General features: G+C 37.7%; 4 protein-coding genes across 5 annotated transcripts; 2 read left to right on the top strand and 2 right to left on the bottom strand.

Annotated features, from left to right (window-relative positions):
- The first annotated feature begins 2830 nt into the window (after nucleotides 1–2830).
- Nucleotides 2831–5729, top strand: LOC117493635 (immunoglobulin lambda-1 light chain-like). Its single transcript, XM_034144289.1, has 4 exons — nucleotides 2831–2987; nucleotides 3080–3402; nucleotides 4393–4426; nucleotides 5203–5729. Exons 1-4 carry the CDS (start codon nucleotides 2846–2848, stop codon nucleotides 5526–5528), a joined length of 825 nt encoding a protein of 274 aa, XP_034000180.1. The 5' UTR covers nucleotides 2831–2845; the 3' UTR covers nucleotides 5529–5729.
- Nucleotides 5730–7159: 1430 nt separating this feature from the next.
- Nucleotides 7160–10070, bottom strand: LOC117493642 (immunoglobulin lambda-1 light chain-like). The gene is made up of 4 exons (XM_034144296.1): nucleotides 9942–10070; nucleotides 9527–9849; nucleotides 8484–8517; nucleotides 7160–7700 (listed from the first exon to the last, which is right to left on the bottom strand). Exons 1-4 carry the CDS (start codon nucleotides 9979–9981, stop codon nucleotides 7375–7377), a joined length of 723 nt encoding a protein of 240 aa, XP_034000187.1. The 5' UTR covers nucleotides 9982–10070; the 3' UTR covers nucleotides 7160–7374.
- A 4809-nt stretch (nucleotides 10071–14879) lies between these two features.
- On the top strand, nucleotides 14880–17718 carry LOC117493641 (immunoglobulin lambda-1 light chain-like). The gene is made up of 4 exons (XM_034144295.1): nucleotides 14880–14996; nucleotides 15089–15411; nucleotides 16389–16422; nucleotides 17192–17718. The coding sequence occupies exons 1-4, from the start codon at nucleotides 14957–14959 to the stop codon at nucleotides 17515–17517; spliced, it is 723 nt and encodes a 240-aa protein (XP_034000186.1). The 5' UTR covers nucleotides 14880–14956; the 3' UTR covers nucleotides 17518–17718.
- Nucleotides 17719–19254: 1536 nt separating this feature from the next.
- LOC117493643 (immunoglobulin lambda-1 light chain-like) lies at nucleotides 19255–23005 on the bottom strand. Of its 2 annotated transcripts, none has more exons than XM_034144297.1 (4): nucleotides 22877–23005; nucleotides 22462–22784; nucleotides 20089–20122; nucleotides 19255–19680 (listed from the first exon to the last, which is right to left on the bottom strand). In XM_034144297.1, exons 1-4 carry the CDS (start codon nucleotides 22914–22916, stop codon nucleotides 19355–19357), a joined length of 723 nt encoding a protein of 240 aa, XP_034000188.1. In that variant the 5' UTR covers nucleotides 22917–23005; the 3' UTR covers nucleotides 19255–19354. The 2 variants fall into 2 exon arrangements, with proteins under 2 accessions (XP_034000188.1, XP_034000189.1); XM_034144298.1 differs by lacking the exons at nucleotides 22462–22784; nucleotides 22877–23005 and adding exons at nucleotides 21030–21352; nucleotides 21445–21560.
- Between the last annotated feature and the right edge of the window lie 730 nt (nucleotides 23006–23735).

Here is a 23735-nt window from a genome sequence, read left to right as displayed (position 1 = left end):
TAATTCTCTGCATGATCTTAACATGCGGAGCTCATAAATGGAAGCAGGAAACCTCACGTTGGGACTCTAAAGGTCAGGAAAAATCTGTGGTCAATTTCGGTTTTCCTCAATTTGTGAATCCTAAATAAAGTGTTGTTAAAAAAAAAAAACTCAAATTAAGATTCTGTTTGGAAAGATCAGGATGAATATCATCTCCTCCTCTACATTTCTGTCTTCAGCAGGACACACCAATGGCAATACTTGCTCCAATTTGACCCAGGTACTGGACAACTGGAAATATGCCATTTTAACCCAAGTGAAAGATCTGCTGATCAATGACCACGCTTCAGTCCTGCCTGAATACAACAGGTGGGTCACAACGGCTTCTCACTTTAAATTGTATTGCTGGTATGCTCAGACAAGATCAAGAAGAGAACATGTTGAGTAAGAGTGAGAATAACAACAGTCAGTGATGTCAGTGTGCTTTTAATGGTTTGCAATTTAGTGTAATAATAAATTATATAACTTGCTTTGCTCTGCGCATGACAACTGAACTATCAGAGCAAGTAAGTGATCCCATCCACACAAAGCCAACTCAACTTTGTAAATGACCTCACTATGGAGAATGTGCCAATGGGAAATGTTTCAGCTGAAAATGTTCTGTGTATTGTGTAATATTGTGTTCTGATAAGTTCAGCGTTTTGGCTCTGGGACATGATACTAACAACTAGTAACGGACATTCCTGATCAACCATATCAGATGCAGTGCTTACTGCACGTGTCCTTTCCTAAACTATATTTTCAGATTCTTTAAAAGGGACTTCCGTTCTTTATGTCTGCTATCCTGATGTTTCTGCATGTGGTGGGGCTGCTCCTGCTTAACAACATGTTGTGACTTTATGTTCATGAGCTCTTGTCTTGGTTATGTATTGCAAGTAAACAATGTTCCTATTTCATGTCAGCTCATGAAAACATTGCCAAAGCTCATTCAAATAATGAAATCAGTTGCTCTCTTGTACTTTCCTAAATGCCTCTACATGTGTCCAGGATCCAGCCTCTGTCCGAGGCCCTGGGAGACCTCTACAGGCAGTTCAACTCTCTGAAAGACGAGCTGGGTAGACTCACCTCAAAGTTTGACAGTGTGGAGGGTTTTGTGGACGACCTCAAGCAGGGCAGGTTTGCTCTGCCTCAGCGTCCCGTACAGAGGGTTCCCCCCGGTGTCGGACTGCGATCTCCACTGCGAGCACAGAGGAGGCCTCCTTACAGGGGGACGGTCCAGGAGCCCACCCTTGTCAGTGCGAGGAGAAGAGGGCCACAGAGACCTTAGACCCTTCAGTGTGGATGTTTCAAAATAATTCATATCTTTTATATATTCTTCACATAAGGAGATGATAAGTTTGTATAATATAAAGTCTTGCTCTTGTGATGTATGTGTAGAAAAAATATTTTTAAATTAATTAAATGTATCCTTTCCCGAAAAAGTCACTTTTAACCACAAGATGGCAGCATTCACTCACATTATATCAGCTGTCATTATTGTATTAATAACTGGACATAAAGAACATGATGCCTATAAATGTAATCTAAAGTTGTGATATAATACTGTATAATCGCGTACAAATTGTTTGTATTTACCCACATTATTATTAAAAATAGATTAATTTGCAACATGTTTTGACTTGACTTGCTACATTGTAAAAGGACATAAAGGACGTATTTAGCATTTACATTTTTCTCTTTGACTCTAGTTGTATAAAGCATTGTGTCATGTCTTCACACTCACAGTCCAGTGTTGTGGAAGTTGCCATGCAAGATGCCATCCCAACATCTGGAAATCATTTGTTCTTTATCAGTTTTAAGGCCACATGTTGCGCTGAAGAGATGTGTGCCGGGGTCGTGTCAGCTGTAGCCAATATAAAGTTCCTGAAAGTTAGGCCATATGGCTTTTAATTGTTTTCCTCTCTGTAGTAGCCTGTTTATCCTACCTATTCTAAAATGAGTTCTAAATGGACCAAAGTATAATCAAGATTCAAGGTTATATCTGACAAGATGATGACCTTTGAAGAGCAAAACAGTTCCTCTGTTCATCGTTACTTTGAACTTCACTTTTCAAAGGCAGTGTTGAAAATATTAAGTTCAGGTATTTTTTACATCATTTAGATTTGTCTTTTATTTTGGATGCTGCAAGAATTTACAGATGAACACTGAGAGCTAATTACAATCCATTATGAAGATTTCATAACAAAACCTCTAGTTTTAGCCAGACTGTTTTATTTTTAATTAAAAAGTCAACTTAATGCAAAACTTTAAAGATCTGATCAAATCAGCTACTGAGTTTTCATGCTCCGTCAGTCAAGCATCACCTCTCTGCTCCTCCCTCTCTTCCTTCCCAGGATGCACCTGTAGGCCTCGTCTCCTTATTTATAGCTCCATGTAAATGAAGAGGTCAAGAGTCAGCTCTGTGTAAAGTAGTGAAACTTCTCTAACTGAAATACATTGATAGTTTCATTGTTAACATTTGGTCATTCACAGTTTACTTCTAAATGTGGGGTCAGGTTAGTTTTAGATCCTGTAGCAGATGTATGTTGTTGACTCATTATAAAAACGTTTAAAATAATGCATACAACTTTAACGTATACATCCCATCTTTATTAACCAACAAAAGACATGTATTTAAACTGTTATTTTTGTACATTGCGTTAATGTGTGCATATCCCAACATTTGGCCTAAGCTACATGAAATGAATGAATTAAACTATTTCCCCTCCACAAAAGATAAGTGATAAATCAATAGTGAAAACTATGCAGATTGTCCCAAAGCTCCTCCTCCTGTCAGCCACTCTCAGTTTCAGTGTTCAAGTATTAAATGGCTCCTCCAGCTCCTCCTCTCCTCATCCTCCAAACCCTCTCCTCTGTCAGCAGTGAGCTCACTTTCTTAGTTCCAAGACCCTCCTCACACACTGACACCATGCTGGGGACCCTCTGCACTCTCATCACTGCTCTAACATGTAAGGAGGCTGACTGACTGCAGCTCTGACCTCATGTTGGATTCATCAGTCTGTGTGTTTCTCTTGACTCCATGTCCTCTTGTTGTTTCCAGGTGTGAGTGGTGTGACGGTGGTGACACAGAAGCCTGTAGTGACGGTGAGGAAAGGAGAGACAGCCTCCATGGACTGTAACCTGGGGACTGTTACTGATCAAAGTGCTCGCTGGTATAAACAGATTCCTGGAGGAGTCCCTCAGTATGTACTGAGGTTTTATCACAGCAATAGCTCTCCAACCTATGGCTCTGGTTTCTCCTCTCCAAAGTTCACATCTACTCATCAGTTAAACACAGATTATCGTTTGATCATCAACAATGTGGAGGAGGGAGACTCAGCAGTCTATTACTGTACAACATGGGATGACTCTGCTAAAGAGTGGGTATCACAGTGATTTACACCATGACAAAAACCTCCTCACAAGAACTTCTGCTTTTTCAGTCTCTGACACATCTGATAACAGAGCGATCAAACAACTCAGTGTCTTTCACCATGTGCAATAACCTATTTAAAAACATTCAACAGATTTTATTGGATTCATTTACACAATAATTTATAAATATATCCATACCTTTAATAAATGCTATAATAATCAAAATATGAATACATAAATATGCCATCCAGCATCATCCATAATACCTGAAAATAATTCAGGCTTTTAAAGCCACTTTATCTTGCCAAATAATATCTTATAATTATAGAAAATGTACATAATCTCGGTTTAATACACAAGATACAGTTAAGTCGTTAACTTTAATGAGTCCTGTTTCCTGAGGCCCTGAAGAAACCTGACATACAATATTGAAAACATAAAAACATCACATTCACATCAGGAAATCTAGATGCAGACAATCAATAAACTAAATACATTTTAAATCAGTTTGTAAAATTAGGGAAGATGTTTGTTTGTAGGGATTAACATTGAAACATTTGAAGATACAATATTTTTCCATTCTGTTACGTTCACAAATAAACATGGAAGTCATGATACATTTAAACTGATACATTGATAAGATTATTTGACGATGAATTAAAATGGAGATTAAATCCCAAACTCCATGGAAGTTAATAATACTCATGCAGAGGACATCAAAAGAGGTCCTAACCCCATCTGCTTGAAAACATACAAAATAAATGAGAAAATTGCTCCTGTAATTATAAAAAAGTTTCACATCAAAAACTTAATGTAGTTTGTCTGTGAATGAAAGCAGTCCTCAAGTCCAGCAGAGGTTTGGAATATAATCAGCCTGATGAAGTGAAGGAGATGTTGACAGTGAAAGTTGCTCTCAGCAGGATGTTTCAGTTCCACTCCCCTCATCAGTGAGAGTCAGGAGGTTTTTGTACAGCCATGTATACAAACTGAATCACTGTGGTATTCGGACAAGGCACCAAGCTGATTGTGACAAGTAAGTACTTTCTAACTCACCTTAGAACAGGATATATTTGATGTTTCTGTATTTAGAAACATGAACCTATGTATGTGTTGCTTATTGTTTTAAACATTAATCATGTTTTTCATTAAATAATAGATTCGTTTTTTGATCTTCATGCCAAGCTGTGTTTGAAGCTAACAATCTGAAATGCTCACAATGTTTAAAATAATTTCAACAAATATTTAAAACATATTTTGATGGTTGAGGGAATTTTAACATCTTAAAACTGTATTTAATTTGAAGACTTTTTTTTTTTATTGTGATATCAATACTAAAAGTGTGTGTTTATAATGTTTAATTACTATTAGTCTTAAGTTTAGGAATACATTTAAATATCCCCAAATATTTTTGTGACTATGTGGAATTAGAATTTTCTCTCTCTTTTGTGTTTAGATATATATAATGAAATCAGAGTTATTACTGATACACCATCACATCGAACAATGACTTAAATTAGTATATTACACATTTTAAAACAGCATAAGACATATAAAGTGACTTTATGAATTGAATAAAAATAATCCTGAAATAATGAAAACAAATTATTGGGTTGATATATTTGTTTTTAAAAGGAACAGTTTTCATATGAGTTAATAACTTCTATGTTTCTCTTTTTCCCATTTAACATGGTTTACTTTTTCAGATTGATTGTTATAATATAAACTCATATACTAAATGGTTCCGTTTCTGTCATGCTTTGTATAAATGATTTGATTAGTATTTGATGGAAGCTCTCCATGTGTTTTCAGGCTCCAGCCTCCCTCCTCCTGTCCTCACAGTCTTCCCTCCGTCCAGTACTGAGCTCCAGGCCAACAAAGCCTCTCTGGTGTGTCTGTCCAGTCAGTCTGGGCCTTTTGCAGATGTGAGCTGGTTGTCTGCTGGGAGTCCAGTGAGCAGTGGGATCTCTACCAGCACCGCTGTTCAGCAACCCGACAAGACTTTTCAAATCAGCAGCTATCTGTCCGTCCAGACGTCAGACTGGAACATGGATAAGGTTTACACATGTAAAGTGACTCAGGGCTCCCAGACTTCAGAGCAAAACATCAAGAAGTCCGAGTGTCCTGCTGAGCAATAGTAGAGGAGCACAATGACCGTTTACTGTCTGCTGCTTTATTGTGTGTGCTGTTTGGTCATTACCAGCTTTACATGTGAGAGAACATGTGTCTGCAGGCTTGTGTTAAAGTTGTGACAGTTACGTGGAGGTGTTGTATCAGCTTTGCAAATGATTTAAATGTTTTTCAACATATTCAATTAAAACGCATTTCATAAAAACATTCTATTGCTTCTGTATTTTTTGTTAGTGATCACGGCAGTCAAGAATACACAGATGGTATCTTTCTACCTCACTTTTAGTTCAATCTTTGTCAAGAAAATGAGCTTAAAATTCTTTCATATGGTATAAACTTATTTAAGAATATGATTTTAAGTGTGATAAAGGATCAAATAGAGAAAAACGTAACTAATACGTATTCTTATGATATTCAAATCAGATACAATCAGCAACTGAAAGTGAGTTTTCATCCTCTGTCAGTCAAGCATCACCTCTCTACTCCTCCGTTCCTTCCTTCCCAGGATGCACCTGCAGCCCTCATCTTCTTTCTAATAGCTTTATGTAAATGAAGAGTTCAAGTAACAGCTTTCTGTAAAATAACAGTAAACTGTCAGTGACTGGAAACACAGACATTTGACCTTCTATGTGAATTATATACGTCTGCAGAGTATTCTTTTATATCCTTCATGGATTTCTACTGTTTAATACTTACAACATTTGTGAAAATGACCTTTCCACTAAGTTAATTTAATTAAAAGAATACCCCATCAGAAAGAGCCTCAGTGTCTGTTGTAATTCTACACTTTAGTTATATCAAGTTAGATTGTCTCATGCATTCAAAGAGCTTTTGGATTTTGAACTCAGCTTTTCTAGTTTGAGAAGGTTAAACTTACATCATGTATTCATTTTCTTCACAACCTGAACATTTTGTCACATGGACTCAACTTGCTTTAGTAAGTTATCAGTTGAAAAATTAAAGAAAACAAAAAGATCTGCTTCCCCATTTGAGTTTTAAAAAACCTCCTCTTCAAACTGAATGCTAGGTTGAAGAGTGGATATGATCAACTTGTTATATCCTGAAGATATGTCATGTTTTAATCCGGACTAAAGTAAAGACACATTTTGATCTAAATGAGAGAACTGCATGTAGACGGGCACACACTCGCTGGCCCAGGGGACCCAATCTAAAACTACACTGACTGCACATTCAGAAGTAAACTGTAAATGACCAAATGTTAACAATGAAACTATCAATGTATTTCAGTTAGAGAAGTTTCACTACTTTACACAGAGCTGACTCTTGACCTCTTCATTTACATGGAGCTATAAATAAGGAGACAAGGCCTACAGGTGCATCCTGGGAAGGAAGAGAGGGAGGAGCAGAGAGGTGATGCTTGACTGACGGAGGATGAAAACTCAGTTTCAGTTTCTCTTTTTTTCAGATTTCTTCTAAGATCTTAACCGGTGCAAGCAGCTTCAAAACAGCGACGTAATGTTAATCTCTGTCTTCTGCTTTCATTACAAATAAACTTCTATTAACAATTGGGCTTTCTGAATTCTACTAAACATATTTTTATTAGTAAGAATTTGGAAAGACAGGTCTTTAATCTCAAAGTTTCAAGATTTCATTGAAAAGTATGAATAAATACAAAGACTTTTTTTGTTCTCAGATATTTTTTTATTTGTATTTTTAATAAATCTTGCAAAAAAGAAATGCGCCATTTGCAAAGCTGATACAACACTTCCCTCTTACTGTCAACATTTGTATTCCATGCATGCAGACACATGTTCTCTCACATGTGAAGCTGGTAATGACCAAACAGCACACACAATAAAGCAGCAGACACTAAACGGTCATTGTGCTCCTCTACTATTGCTCAGCGGGACACTCGGACTTCTTGATGTTTTGCTCTGAAGTCTGGGAGCCCTGAGTCACTTTACATGTGTAAACCTTATCCATGTTCCAGTCTGACGTCTGGACGGACAGATAGCTGCTGATTTGAAAAGTCTTGTCGGGTTGCTGAACAGCGGTGCTGGTAGAGATCCCACTGCTCACTGGACTCCCAGCAGACAACCAGCTCACATCTGCAAAAGGCCCAGACTGACTGGACAGACACACCAGAGAGGCTTTGCTGGCCTGGAGCTCAGCACTGGACGGAGGGAAGACTGTGAGGACAGGAGGAGGGAGGCTGGAGCCTGAAAACACATGGAGAGCTTCCATCAAATACTAATCAAATCATTTATACAAAACATGACAAAAACAGAACCATTTAGTATATGAGTTTATATTATAACAATCCATCTGAAAAAGTAAAGCATGTTAAATTGGCAAAAGAAAAACATAGAAGTTATTAACTCATATGAGCACTGTTCCTTTCAAAAACAAATCTATCAAACACAACCCAATAATTTGTTTTCATTATTTCAGGATTATTTTTAATCAATTCATAAAGTCACTTTATATGTCTTATCCTGTTTTAAAATGTGTAATATACTAAGTCAGTGTTCGATGTGATGGTGTACAGTATCAGTAGTAACTCTGATGTTATTGTATATATATAACCACCAAAGAGAGAGAAAATTCTAATCCCATATAGCCACAGAAATATTTGGGGATATTTAAATGTATTCCTAAACTTAAGACTAATAGTAATTAAACATTATAAACACACACTTTTAGTATTGATATCACAATTAAAAAAAAAAGTCTTCAAATGAAATACAGTTTTAAGATGTTACAATTCCCTCAACCATCAAAATATGTTTTAAATATTTGTTGAAAATATTTTAAACATTGTGATCATTTCAGATTGTTAGCTTCAAACACACAGCTTGGCATGAAGATCAAAAACTAATCTGCTTTTGAATGAAAAACATGATTAATGTTTTAAACACTTATCAACACATACATAGGTTCATGTTTCTAAATACAGAAACTTTAAATATATCCTGTTTCACGATGAGTTAGAAAGTACTTACTTGTCACAATCAGCTTGGTGCCTTGTCCGAATACCACAGTGATTCAGTTTGTATACATGGCTGTACAAAAACCTCCTGACTCTCACTGATGAGGGGAGTGGAACTGAAACATCCTGCTGAGAGCAACTTTCACTGTCAACATCTCCTTCACTTCATCAGGCTGATTATATTCCAAACCTCTGCTGGACTTGAGGACTGCTTTCATTCACAGACAAACTACATTAAGTTTTTGATGTGAAACTTTTTTATAATTACAGGAGCAATTTTCTCATTTATTTTGTATGTTTTCAAGCAGATGGTGTTTGGCCATCTGTTGATGTCCTCTGCATGAGTATTATTAACTTCCACCAGATGGAGTTTCTGATTTAATCTACATTTTAATTCATCGTCTAATAATCTTATCAACGACACCATCAATGTATAAATTCATATTTTTCTTCGCTTTAAAGTTTATTTGTGAACGTAACAGAATGGAAAAAGATTGTATCTTCAAATGTTTCAATGTTAATCCCTACAAACAAAAATGTTACCTAATTATACAAACTGATTTAAAATATATTTAGTTTATTGATTGTCTGCATCTAGATTTCCTGATGTGAATGTAGTGATGTTACTTTTTCAATATTGTATGTCAGGTTTCTTCAGGGCCTCAGGAAACAGGACTCATTAAAGTCCCGTCACTGTTACTGTATCTTGTGTATTAAACCCAGATTATGTACATTTTCTATAATTATAAGATATTATTTGGCAAGATAAAGTGGCTTTAAAAGCCTGAATTATTATCATGTATTATGGATGATGCTGGATGGCATATTTATTTATTCGTATTTTCATTATTAAAGCATTTATTAAAGGTATGGATACATTTATAAATTATTGTTAAAACAAATCCAGTAAAATCCTTTAAATATTTGTAAACAGGTTATTGCACATGGTGTGAGACACTGAGTTGTTTGAAGGCTCTGTTATCAGATGTGTCAGAGACTGAAAAAGCAGAAGTTCTTGTGAGGAGGTTTTTGTCACAGTGTAAATCACTGTGATACCTCCTCTTTAGCAGAGCTGTCCCATGTTTGACAGTAATAGACTGCTGAGTCTCCCTCCTCCACATTGCTGATGATCAAACGATAATCTGATGTAGACTGATGAGTAGATGTGAACTTTGGAGCGGAGAAGCCAGAGCCATAGCTTGGAGAGCTATGGCCGTGATAAAACCTCAGTACATACTGAGGGACTCCTCCAGGAATCTGTTTATACCAGCGAGCTTCACTGTTAGTAACAGTCCCCAGGTTACAGTCCATGGAGGCTGTCTCTCCTTTCCTCACCGTCACTACAGGCTTCTGTGTCACCACCGTCACACCACTCACACCTGGAAACAACAAGAGGACATGGAGTCAAGAGAAACACACAGACTGATGAATCCAACATGAGGTCAGAGCTGCAGTCAGTCAGCCTCCTTACATGTTAGAGCAGTGATGAGAGTGCAGAGGGTCCCCAGCATGGTGTCAGTGTGTGAGGAGGGTCTTGGAACTAAGAAAGTGAGCTCACTGCTGACAGAGGAGAGGGTTTGGAGGATGAGGAGAGGAGGAGCTGGAGGAGCCATTTAATACTTGAACACTGAAACTGAGAGTGGCTGACAGGAGGAGGAGCTTTGGGGCAATCTGCATAGTTTTCACTATTGATTTATCACTTATCTTTTGTGGAGGGGAAATAGATTAATTAATTCATTGTATAGGATATTAAACTAAACTGACTGCACATTTAGAAGTAAACTGTGAATGACCAAATGTTAACAATGAAACTATCAATGTATTTCAGTTGGAGAAGTTTCACTACTTTACACAGAGCTGACTCTTGACCTCTTCATTTACATGGAGCTATAAATAAGGAGACGAGGCCTACAGGTGCATCCTGGGAAGGAAGAGAGGGAGGATTCAGTTGCTCATTTTTTCAGATTTATTCTAGGATCGTAACTATTTCAAGCAGCTAAAAACAACACATGTAATGTCCGTCTCTCTGTTTTAATACCATTAAAAAATACTTTCTAATAACAATTCTGATTAATGAATTTTAATGAAAATATTTAATTAATAAATATGAGGAAAAACAGGTCTGTAATAAAAAACACAAGGTTTCATGGAAATCAAATCAAATCAAATCAAGTTTTATTTATATAGCACATTTATAAATGATTTTTGGTCGAGCCAAAGTGCTGTACAAATAATAAAAATACCCTGCAGTAAAGACATTTTACAGCTAATACAACAGCACAGTTTGTTCAGAATATCAGTATGAGAAAAAACGACACCCTCTGTCCTTAGAAATGTATGAATCAATAAGAAAAAAAACTTGTATTAAGTGAACATTTCAGACAATATGGTCGATGCTGGAGTGCATATTTATTAATTCATGTTTTCATTATTAAATGTATTAAAGTTATGGATACATTTCAGCAATTATTGTTCAAATAAAATCATTTAGACGCTTTTAAACCAATTATTCTTAACATGCGGAGCTCAGAAATGGAAGCAGGAAACCTCACGTTGGGACTCTAAAGGTCAGGAAAAAGCTGTGGTCAATTTCAGTTTTCCTCAATTTGTGAATCCTAAATACAGTATTGTTTAAAAAAACAAAACACTCAAATTAAGATTCTGTTTGGAAAGATCAGGATGAATATTATCTCCTCCTCTACATTTCTGTCTTCAGCAGGACACACCAATGGCAAGACTTGCTCCAATTTGACCCAGGTACTGGACAACTGGAAATATGCCATTTTAACCCAAGTGAAAGATCTGCTGATCAATGACCATGCTTCAGTCCTGCCTGAATACAACAGGTGGGTCACAACGGCTTCTCACTTTAAATTGTATTGCTGGTATGCTCAGACAAGATCAAGAAGAGAACATGTTGAGTAAGAGTGAGAATAACAACAGTCAGTGATGTCAGTGTGCTTTTAATGGTTTTTGGGTAATAATACATTATATAACTTGCTTTGCTCTGCGCATGACAACTGAACTATCAGAGCAAGTAAGTGATCCCATCCACACAAAGCCAACTCAACTTTGTAAATGACCTCACTATGGAGAATGTGCCAATGGGACATGTTTCAGCTGAAAATGTTCTGTGTATTGTGTAATATTGTGTTCTGATAAGTTCAGCGTTTTGGCTCTGGGACATGATACTAACAACTAGTAATGGACATTCCTGATCAACCATATCAGATGCAGTGCTTACTGCACGTGTCCTTTCCTAAACTATATTTTCAGATTCTTTAAAAGGGACTTCCGTTCTTTATGTCTGCTATCCTGATGTTTCTGCATGTGGTGGGGCTGCTCCTGCTTAACAACATGTTGTGACTTTATGTTCATGAGCTCTTGTCTTGGTTATGTATCGCAAGTAAACAATGTTCCTATTTCATGTCTGCTCATGAAAACATTGCCAAAGCTCATTCAAATAATGAAACCATTTGCTCTCTTGTACTTTCCTAAATGCCTCTACATGTGTCCAGGATCCAGCCTCTGTCCGAGGCCCTGGGAGACCTCTACAGGCAGTTCAACTCTCTGAAAGACGAGCTGGGTAGACTCACCTCAAAGTTTGACAGTGTGGAGGGTTTTGTGGACGACCTCAAGCAAGGCAGGTTTGCTCTGCCTCAGCGTCCCGTACAGAGGGTTCCCCCCGGTGTCGGACTGCGATCTCCACTGCGAGCACAGAGGAGGCCTCCTTACAGGGGGACTGTCCAGGAGCCCACCCTTTTCAGAGCGAGGAGAAGAGGGCCACAGAGACCTTAGACCCTTCAGTGTGGTTGTTTCACAATAATCCATATATTTTATATATTCCTCACATAAGGAGATGATAAGTTTGTATAATATAAAGTCTTGCTCTTGTGATGTATGTGTAGAAAAAAGATTTTTAAATTAATTAAATGTATCCTTTCCCGACAAAGTCACTTTTAACCACAAGATGGCAGCATTCACTCACATTATATCAGCTGTCATTATTGCGTTAATAACTGGACAGAAAGAACATGATGCCTAAAAATGTAATCTAAAGTTGTGATATAATACTGTATAATCGCGTACGAATAATTATTTGATTATGATTGTTTGTATTTACCCACATCATTATTAAAAATAGATTAATTTGCAACATGTATTGACTTGACTTGATACATTGTAAAAGGACATAAAGGACGTATTTAGCATTTACATTTTTCTCTTTGACTCTAGTTGTATAAAGCATTGTGTCATGTCTTCACACTCACAGTCCAGTGTTGTGGAAGTTGCCATGCAAGATGCCATCCCAACATCTGGAAATCATTTGTTCTTTATCAGTTTTAAGGCCACATGTTGCGCTGAAGAGATGTGTGCCGGGGTCGTGTCAGCTGTAGCCAATATAAAGTTCCTGAAAGTTAGGCCATATGGCTTTGATTTGTTTTCCTCTCTGTAGTAGCCTGTTTATCCTACCTATTCTAGAATGAGTTCTAAATGGACCAAAGTATAATCAAGATTCAAGGTTATTTCTGAGAAGATGATGACCTTTGAAGAGCAAAACAGTTCCTCTGTTCATCGTTACTTTGAACTTCACTTTTCAAAGGCAGTGTTGAAAATATTAAGTTCAGGTATTTTTTATATCATTTTGATTTGTCTTTTACTTTGGATGCTGCAAGAATTTACAGATGAACACTGAGAGCTAATTACAATCCATTATGAAGATTTCATAACAAAACCTCTAGTTTTAGCCAGACTGTTTTATTTGAATTTAAAAAGTTAACTTAAAGGTGGGGTAGGTAAGTTTGAGAAACCGGCTCGAGATACACTTTTTGTTATATTCCATGGAATGCTCTTAACATCCCAATAGCAATAGGCGCGTTCACACCGGAGTACTTTTCCCCGTACTTCTCGCGTTTAGTTCCGTTAGTACCCCTTATGTCAGGTTCACACCAAAAAGAGTACTTAGTGCCGGGAACTTTTATCCCCATTTTTAGTGCCTGCTGAGAGATGGTACTCACCTGGGGGAAAAAAGTGCCCCAGTTCTGGCTGGGCGAATTGCAAACCACGCCCCGTAAAACTCTGAAATGTTTGTAGAGCCGCCATTTTATTATCCTCGCATTAGCATTATTAGCATTAGCATTAGCCCAGCGCACAAACGCAGAGAGACTAACTTATGGCAACACAAAGGAAAACATGGGAGTGGTGGAGATGAGGAGGTGTCGGCGTTCTGGCGATTTACTCGGAAGCCAGTCCCCAATTCCGGGGACTTCCGGCCGGGGACTTCGGGTGGCAGCATACGCGTGAAGTTGTTTGCGGCCTGCCAGTAAACCCAAAGCAGAAGAAGACGAAGTGACGTCAGCGGCTCATTTGCGTAATCTTCCCTCAGGGAACTTATTCCGGTGTGAACGCGATCTGCACTTAGTTCCATAGGGGAACTAAGTGCTGGGAACTAAGTACGGAAAAGTACTTCGTGTGAACGCGGCAAATGAATATCTTAAGTGCTTTGACAAAAAATCCATACAAAAATGTCATCTGTGGAAGCCGTAGTATTGTAAAAAGCACGGCCAATCAATTTAGCCGGCCCGGCTAAAGTAACTGGATGGCCTACCTGCCTGTCAGCCTTCCATCGACACAAACTTATCTCGTGCCCTCATTGGTCATGTGCGCGTTCGTGTGTGTTGGAGGAGGGGCTCTGTAAGGAAGTGGCAGATTTTTTCCGGCTGTGTATTTTCAAATTCTAGCGCACTCGAGCTGGTTTCTCCTAAATTACCTACCCCACCTTTAATGCAAAAACTTTACAGATCTGATAAAAATCAGCTACTGAGTTTTCATGCTCCGTCAGTCAAGCATCACCTCTCTGCTCCTCCCTCTCTTCCTTCCCAGGATGCACCTGTAGGCCTCGTCTCCTTATTTATAGCTCCATGTAAATGAAGAGGTCAAGAGTCAGCTCTGTGTAAAGTAGTGAAACTTCTCTAACTGAAATACATTGATAGTTTCATTGTTAACATTTGGTCATTCACAGTTTACTTCTAAATGTGCAGTCAGTTTAGTTTAAGATCCTGTAGCAGATGTATGTTGTTGACTCATTATAAAAACGTTTAAAATAATACATACAACTTGAACGTATAAATCCCATTTTGATATACCAACTAAAGTAATTTATTTAAACTGTTATTTTTGTACATTGCGTTAATGTGTGCATATCCCAACATTTGGCCTAAGCTACATCATTGTACTTCAAGATTTCAATATTAATGAAATGAATGAATTAAACTATTTCCCCTCCACAAAAGATAAGTGATAAATCAATAGTGAAAACTATGCAGATTGTCCCAAAGCTCCTCCTCCTGTCAGCCACTCTCAGTTTCAGTGTTCAAGTATTAAATGGCTCCTCCAGCTCCTCCTCTCCTCATCCTCCAAACCCTCTACTCTGTCAGCAGTGAGCTCACTTTCTTAGTTCCAAGACCCTCCTCACACACTGACACCATGCTGGGGACCCTCTGCACTCTCATCACTGCTCTAACATGTAAGGAGGCTGACTGACTGCAGCTCTGACCTCATGTTGGATTCATCAGTCTGTGTGTTTCTCTTGACTCCATGTCCTCTTGTTGTTTCCAGGTGTGAGTGGTGTGACGGTGGTGACACAGAAGCCTGTAGTGACGGTGAGGAAAGGAGAGACAGCCTCCATGGACTGTAACCTGGGGACTGTTACTAACTATGCTGCTTACTGGTATAAACAGATTCCTGGAGGAGTCCCTCAGTTTGTTTTATATTTCCATCACAGCAGTAGCGCTTCAACCTATGGCTCTGGCTTCTCCTCTCCAAAGTTCACATCTACTCATCAGTCTACATCAGATTATCGTTTGATCATCAGCAATGTGGAGGAGGGAGACTCAGCAGCCTATCACTGTAACACATGGGACAGCTCTGCTAAAGAGTACGTATCACAGTGATTTACACCGTGACAAAAACCTCCTCACAAGAACTTCTGCTTTTTCAGTCTCTGACACATCTGATAACAGAGCCTTCAAACAACTCAGTGCCTTTCACCATGTGCAATAACCTGTTTACAAATATTTACAGGATTTAACCAGATTCATTTTAACAATAATTTATAAATCTATCCATACCTTTAATAAATGCTTTAATAATGAAAATATGAATAAATAAATATGCCATCCAGCATCATCCATAATACCTGAAAATAATTCAGACTTTTAAAGCCACTTTATCTTGCCAAATAATATCTTATACTAATTTGAAATGTACATAATCTGGGTTTAATACACAAGATACAGTAACAGTGACGGGACTTCAATGAGTCCTGTTTCCTGAGGCCCTGAAGAAACCTGACATACAATATTGAAAACATAAAAACATCACATTCACATCAGGAAATCTAGATGCAGACAATCAATAGACTCAATATATTTTAAATCAGTTTGTATAATTAGGTAAAATGTTTGTTTGTAGGGATTAACATTCTGTTACATTCACAAATAAAGATGAAAGTGAAGATACATTTAAACTGATACATTAATGGTGTGGTTTATAAGATTATTAGACGATGAATTAAAATGGAGATTAAATCCCAATCTCTATCTGGTGGAAGTTAATAATACTCATGCAGAGGACATCAAAAGAGGTCCTAACCCCATCTGCTTGAAAACATACAAAATAAATGAGAAAATTGCTCCTGTAATTATAAAAATGTTCACATCAAAAAGATAATGTAGTTTGTCTGTGAATGAAAGCAGTCCTCAAGTCCAGCAGAGGTTTGGAATATAATCAGCCTGATGAAGTGAAGGAGATGTTGACAGTGAAAGTTGCTCTCAGCAGGATGTTTCAGTTCCACTCCCCTCATCAGTGAGAGTCAGGAGGTTTTTGTACAGCCATGTATACAAACTGAATCACTGTGGTATTCGGACAAGGCACCAAGCTGATTGTGACAAGTAAGTACTTTCTAACTCATCTTAGAACAGGATATATTTGATGTTTCTCTTATGTATGAAGAGTAATAATCATTGTTTATGTTGCTCACTGTTTTAAACATTAAGCATGTTTTTCATTAAATAACAGACTGGTTTTTAGATCTTCATGCCAAGCTGTGTGTAATTGAAGCTAATGAAATGCTCACAATGTTTTACATATTTTCTACAAACATTTAAAAACAATTTGATGGTTGAGGGAATTTTACCAGATTTGAACAGTTTTAACATTTATAAACTATATTTAAAATGAAGGCTCATTAGATGTGCATTAAAGTCAATACTGAATGTGTGTAATTAGTCTTAAGTTTAAGGACCATTTTAAATATCCCTGAATAATATTGTAGCTATATGGGATTGGTATTTTTCTCTTTGGTGGTTAGATACATACAAAGCAGAGTTACGACTGATACACCATCATATTTCACAATGAATTAAATTAGTATTTTACAAATGTAAATACAGGATAAGATATATAAAAGGGACATTATTAATTGATTAAAAGTATTCTGAATAAATGAAAAACATGTATTGGGTTGTGTTTGATAGATTTGTTTTAAAAGGAACAGTGCTCATATTAGGTCAAGACTTATATGTTTCTCTTTTGCCAATGCTTTACTTTTTCAGATTGATTGTTATAATATAAAATCATATACTAAATGGTTCTGTTTCTGTAATGCTTTGTCTAAATGATTTGATTAGTATTTGATGGAAGCTCTCCATGTGTTTTCAGGCTCCAGCCTCCCTCCTCCTGTCCTCACAGTCTTCCCTCCGTCCAGTGCTGAGCTCCAGGCCAACAAAGCCTCTCTGGTGTGTCTGTCCAGTCAGTCTGGGCCTTTTGCAGATGTGAGCTGGTTGTCTGCTGGGAGTCCAGTGAGCAGTGGGATCTCTACCAGCACCGCTGTTCAGCAACCCGACAAGACTTTTCAAATCAGCAGCTATCTGTCCGTCCAGACGTCAGACTGGAACATGGATAAGGTTTACACATGTAAAGTGACTCAGGGCTCCCAGACTTCAGAGCAAAACATCAAGAAGTCTGAGTGTCCTGCTGAGCAATAGTAGAGGAGCACAATGACCGTTTACTGTCTGCTGCTTTATTGTGTGTGCTGTTTGGTCATTACCAGCTTTACATGTGAGAGAACATGTGTCTGCAGGCTTGTGTTAAAGTTGTGACAGTTACGTGGAGGTGTTGTATCAGCTTTGCAAATGATTTAAATGTTTTTCAACATATTCAATTAAAACGCATTTCATAAAAACATTCTATTGCTTCTGTATTTTTTGTTAGTGATCACGGCAGTCAAAAATACACAGATCTTTCTATCTGACTTTTAGTTAAATCGTTGTCAAGAAAATGTGCTTAAAATTCTTTCATATGGTATAAACTTAATTAAGAATATGATTTTAAGTGTGTCAAAGGATAACATAGAGAAAAACGCAACTAATATATATTTTTATGATATTCAAATCAGATACAATCAGCAACTGAAAGTGAGTTTTCATCCTCTGTCAGTCAAGCATCACCTCTCTACTCCTCCGCTCCTTCCTTCCCAGGATGCACCTGCAGCCCTCATCTTCTTTCTAATAGCTTTATGTAAATGAAGAGTTCAAGTAACAGCTTTCTGTAAAATAACAGTAAACTGTCAGTGACTGGAAACACAGACATTTGACCTTCTATGTGAATTATATACGTCTGCAGAGTATTCTTTTTTATCCTTCATGGATTTCTGTTTAATACTTACAACATTTGTGAAAATGACCTTTTCACAAAGTTAATTTAATTAAAGAATACCCCACCAGAAAGAGCCTCAGTGTCTGTTGTAATTCTACACTTTAGTTATATCAAGTTAGATTGTCTCATTCATTCAAAGAGCTTTTGGATTTTGAACTCAGCTTTTCTAGTTTGAGAAGGTTAAACTTACATCATGTATTCATTTTCTTCACAACTTGAACATTTTGTCACATGGACTCAACTTGCCTTAGTAAGTTATCAGTTGAAAAATTAAAGAAAAGAAAAACATCTGCCTCCCCATTTGAGTTTAAAAAAACCTCCTCTTCAAACTGAATGCTAGGTTGAAGAGTGGATATGATCAACTTGTTATATCCTGAAGATATGTCATGTTTTAATCCGGACTAAAGTAAAGACACATTTTGATCTAAATGAGAGAGCTGCATGTAGACGGGCACACACTCGCTGGCCCAGGGGACCCAATCTAAAACTACACTGACTGCACATTCAGAAGTAAACTGTGAATGACCAAATGTTAACAATGAAACTATCAATGTATTTCAGTTAGAGAAGTTTCACTACTTTACACAGAGCTGACTCTTGACCTCTTCATTTACATGGAGCTATAAATAAGGAGACGAGGCCTACAGGTGCATCCTGGGAAGGAAGAGAGGGAGGAGCAGAGAGGTGATGCTTGACTGACGGAGGATGAAAACTCGGTTTCAGTTTCTCTTTTTTTCAGATTTCTTCTAAGATCTTAACCGGTGCAAGCAGCTTCAAAACAGCGACGTAATGTTAATCTCTGTCTTCTGCTTTCATTACAAATAAACTTCTATTAACAATTGGGCTTTCTGAATTCTACTAAACATATTTTTATTAATAAGAGTTTGGAAAGACAGTTCTTTAATCTCAAAGTTTCAAGATTTCATGGAAAATTATGAATAAATACAAAGACTTTTTTTGTTCTCACATATTTTTTTATTTGTATTTTTAATAAATCTTGCAAAAAAGAAATGCGCCATTTGCAAAGCTGATACAACACTTCCCTATTACTGTCAACATTTGTATTCCAAGCCTGCAGACACATGTTCTCTCACATGTAAAGCTGGTAATGACCAAACAGCACACACAATAAAGCAGCAGACACTAAACGGTCATTGTGCTCCTCTACTATTGCTCAGCAGGACACTCGGACTTCTTGATGTTTTGCTCTGAAGTCTGGGAGCCCTGAGTCACTTTACATGTGTAAACCTTATCCATGTTCCAGTCTGACGTCTGGACGGACAGGTAGCTGCTGATTTGAAAAGTCTTGTCGGGTTGCTGAACAGCGGTGCTGGTAGAGATCCCACTGCTCACTGGACTCCCAGCAGACAACCAGCTCACATCTGCAAAAGGCCCAGACTGACTGGACAGACACACCAGAGAGGCTTTGTTGGCCTGGAGCTCAGCACTGGACGGAGGGAAGACTGTGAGGACAGGAGGAGGGAGGCTGGAGCCTGAAAACACATGGAGAGCTTCCATCAAATACTAATCAAATCATTTATACAAAGCATGACAGAAACTTCAGACTAAGCACACACATTCAGTATTGACTTTAATGCACATCTAATGAGCCTTCATTTTAAATATAGTTCATAAATGTTAAAACTGTTCAAATCTGGTATAATTCCCTCAACCATCAAATTGTTTTAAAATGTTTGTAGAAAAATATGTAAAACATTGTGGGCATGTCATTAGCTTCAATTACACAGCTTGGCATGAAGATCTAAAAACCAGTCTGTTATTTAATGAAAAACATGCTTAATGTTTAAAACAGTGACTAACATAAACAATGATTATTGCTCTTCATACATAAGAGAAACATCAAATGTATCCTGTTCTAAGAAGAGTTAGAAAGTACTTACTCGTCACAATCAGCTTGGTGCCTTGTCCGAATACCACAGTGATTCAGTTTGTATACATGGCTGTACAAAAACCTCCTGACTCTCACTGATGAGGGGAGTGGAACTGAAACATCCTGCTGAGAGCAACTTTCACTGTCAACATCTCCTTCACTTCATCAGGCTGATTATATTCCAAACCTCTGCTGGACTTGAGGACTGCTTTCATTCACAGACAAACTACATTGTGTTTTTGATGTGAAACATTTTTATAATTACAGGAGCCAGGGTTTGGACCTCTGTTGATGTCCTCTGCATGAGTATTATTAACTTCCACCAAATGGAGTTTCTGATTTAATCTACATTTTAATTCATCGTTTTAAAATCTTATCAACGACACCATCAATGTATAAATTCATATGTATCTTCACTTTCATCTTTATTTGTGAACGTAACAGAATGGAAAAAGATTGTATCTTCAAATGTTTCAATGTTAATCCCTACAAACAAACATCTTACCTAATTTTACAAACTGATTGAAAATGTATTTAGTTTATTGATTGTCTGCATCTAGATTTCCTGATGTGAATGTGATGTTTTTATGTTTTTATGTTTTCAATATTGTGTGTCAGGTTTCTTCAGGGCCTCAGGAAACAGGACTCATCAAGGTCCCGTCACTGTGGCTTTAAAAGCCTGAATTATTTTCAGGTATTATGGATGATGCTGGATGGCATATTTATTTATTCATGTTTTCATTATTATACCATTTATTTATAATATGTATATATTTATAAATTATTTTAAAAATAAATCCAGTAAAATCCTTTAAATGTTTTTAAACAGGTTATTTCACATTGTGTGGGACACTGAGTTGTTAGAAGGCTCTGTTATCAGATGTGTCAGAGACTGAACAAGCAGAAGTTCTTTTGAGGAGGTTTTTGTCACGGTGTAAATCACTGTGATACCTCCTCTTTAGCAGAGTCATCCCATGTGTGACAGTAATAGACTGCTGAGTCTCCCTCCTCCACATTGCTGATGATCAAACGATAATCTGATGTAGACTGATGAGTAGATGTGAACTTTGGAGAGGAGAAGCCAGAGCCATACTCTGGAGCGCTACTCTCGTGATAAAACCTCAGTACATACTGAGGGACTCCTCCAGGAATCTGTTTATACCAGCGAGCAGCACTGACAGTAACAGTCCCCAGGTTACAGTCCATGGAGGCTGTCTCTCCTTTCCTCACCGTCACTACAGGCTTCTGTGTCACCACCGTCACACCACTCACACCTGGAAACAACAAGAGGACATGGAGTCAAGAGAAACACACAGACTGATGAATCCAACATGAGGTCAGAGCTGCAGTCAGTCAGCCTCCTTACATGTTAGAGCAGTGATGAGAGTGCAGAGGGTCCCCAGCATGGTGTCAGTGTGTGCTGTAAACGTCCCTTACTGTCCAGCTGAGAGGTGAGCAGAGTGAGAGGAGAAGAGAGACTGAAGCTTATAAACACACTGAGAGAGGAGAAGTGCAGGAGGAGGAGTCTCTACACTCAGCACTGCTTTCATTCACTGACAAACTAAATGTTGTATTTGATGTGATTTACACTTTATAATTACAGGAGCAATTTACATGTATTTGTTATGTTTTAAGCAGATGGGGTTTGGACCTCTTTTTGTCCTCTGCATGAGTATTATTAACTTCCACCAGATGGAGTTTCTGATTGAATCTACATTTTAATTCACCGTCTAATAATCTTATCAACGACACCATCAATGTATAAATTCATATTTATCTTCACTTTCATATTTATTTGTGAACGTAACAGAATGGAAAAAGATTGTATCTTCAAATGTTTCAATGTTCATCCCTATAAAAAACATATTCCCTAATTATACAAACTGATTTAAAATATATTGAGTTTATTGATTGCCTGCATCTAGATTTCCTGATGTGAATGTAGTGATGTTACTTTTTCAATATTGTATGTCAGGTTTCTTCAGGGCCTCAGGAAACAGGACTCATCAAGGTCCCGTCACTGTTACTGTATCTTGTGTATTAAACCCAGATTATATACATTATCTATAAGTATAAGATATTATTTGGCAAGATAAAGTGGCTTTAAAAGCCTGAATTATTTTCAGGTATTATGGATGATGCTGGATGGCATATTTATTTATTCATATTCTCATTATTATAGCATTTATTAAAGGTATGGATAGATTTATAAATTATTGTTAAAATGAATCTGGTAAAATCCTTTAAATGTTTGTAAACAGGTTATTGCACATGGTGTGAGACACTGAGTTGTTTGAAGGCTCTGTTATCAGATGTGTCAGAGACTGAAAAAGCAGAAGTTCTCGTGAGGAGGTTTTTGTCATGGTGTAAATCACTGTGATACCTCCTCTTTAGCAGAGTCATCCCATGTGTGACAGTAATAGACTGCTGAGTCTCCTTCCTCCACATTGCTGATGATCAAACGATAATCTGTGTTTAACTGATGAGTAGATGTGAACTTTGGAGCGGAGAAACCAGAGCCATAGGTTGGAGAGCTATTGCTGTGATAAAACTTCAGTACAAACTGAGGAACTCCTCCAGGAATCTGTTTATACCAGCGAGCACTTTCATCAGTAACAGTCCCCAGGTTACAGTCCATGGAGGCTGTCTCTCCTTTCCTCACCGTCACTACAGGCTTCTGTGTCACCACCGTCACACCACTCACACCTGGAAACAACAAGAGGACATGGAGTCAAGAGAAACACACAGACTGATGAATCCAACATGAGGTCAGAGCTGCAGTCAGTCAGCCTCCTTACATGTTAGAGCAGTGATGAGAGTGCAGAGGGTCCCCAGCATGGTGTCAGTGTGTGAGGAGGGTCTTGGAACTAAGAAAGTGAGCTCACTGCTGACAGAGGAGAGGGTTTGGAGGATGAGGAGAGGAGGAGCTGGAGGAGCCATTTAATACTTGAACACTGAAACTGAGAGTGGCTGACAGGAGGAGGAGCTTTGTTTATAATGATTATTTAAAGTGTTTATTTCCTTGACAATCCCAACAAATTTCATGTCAAGGTCTGAAAAGACTTCCTGCAGCCGTTTTATGAAAAATAGTTTCTTATTACAGTTCATAATGGTGTGATTCATCGCAGTCAACGTTTTATTTTCTAGCCTTAGTAGGAGTTGGCAATAGTAATCTTTACAGTATATAATTGAAAACTTGTAAAGCCTTTTGCCGATTAAAAGAGGAAACAAATACAATATTTAGGATAAGCCCGAAAACAAAACACAGTTGAGGGCAAGTTTATTCAGTTATTGGCAGTTTTACCGAGAACTGGAACTTAACCTCTTAATTTACATGAAACTAAATAAGGACAGAAAGACTGCAGGTGCATCCTGCATGAGAGAGAGAGTAGTTAAAAATGAGCACTCAGTTGCGTCAAAATATAGGGTTGTTACTTTTAAAATCAGTGTTCTTTATGCAGCTCTAATAGTAATCCAGTGCTGCTCTCTAGTGTGCATTCAAGAGCATAACACCTCATACTGTATCAACTCCCCTTACTCACTGGGTCTTGAAGATTAAACCAAACACAGGCAAAAAATACATTACATCTATTGAAAGAATGGCATGCAAAGAAGAACACACTTCATGAGTACTGTAATTGTGTGTGCCTGTAAGAA

Source organism: Trematomus bernacchii, unplaced genomic scaffold (genome assembly GCF_902827165.1).
Source record: "Trematomus bernacchii unplaced genomic scaffold, fTreBer1.1, whole genome shotgun sequence".
Lineage (NCBI taxonomy): Eukaryota > Metazoa > Chordata > Actinopteri > Perciformes > Nototheniidae > Trematomus > Trematomus bernacchii.
The sequence above is the reverse complement of the archived record's forward strand: the minus strand, read 5'-3'. Positions and strand labels throughout refer to the sequence as shown.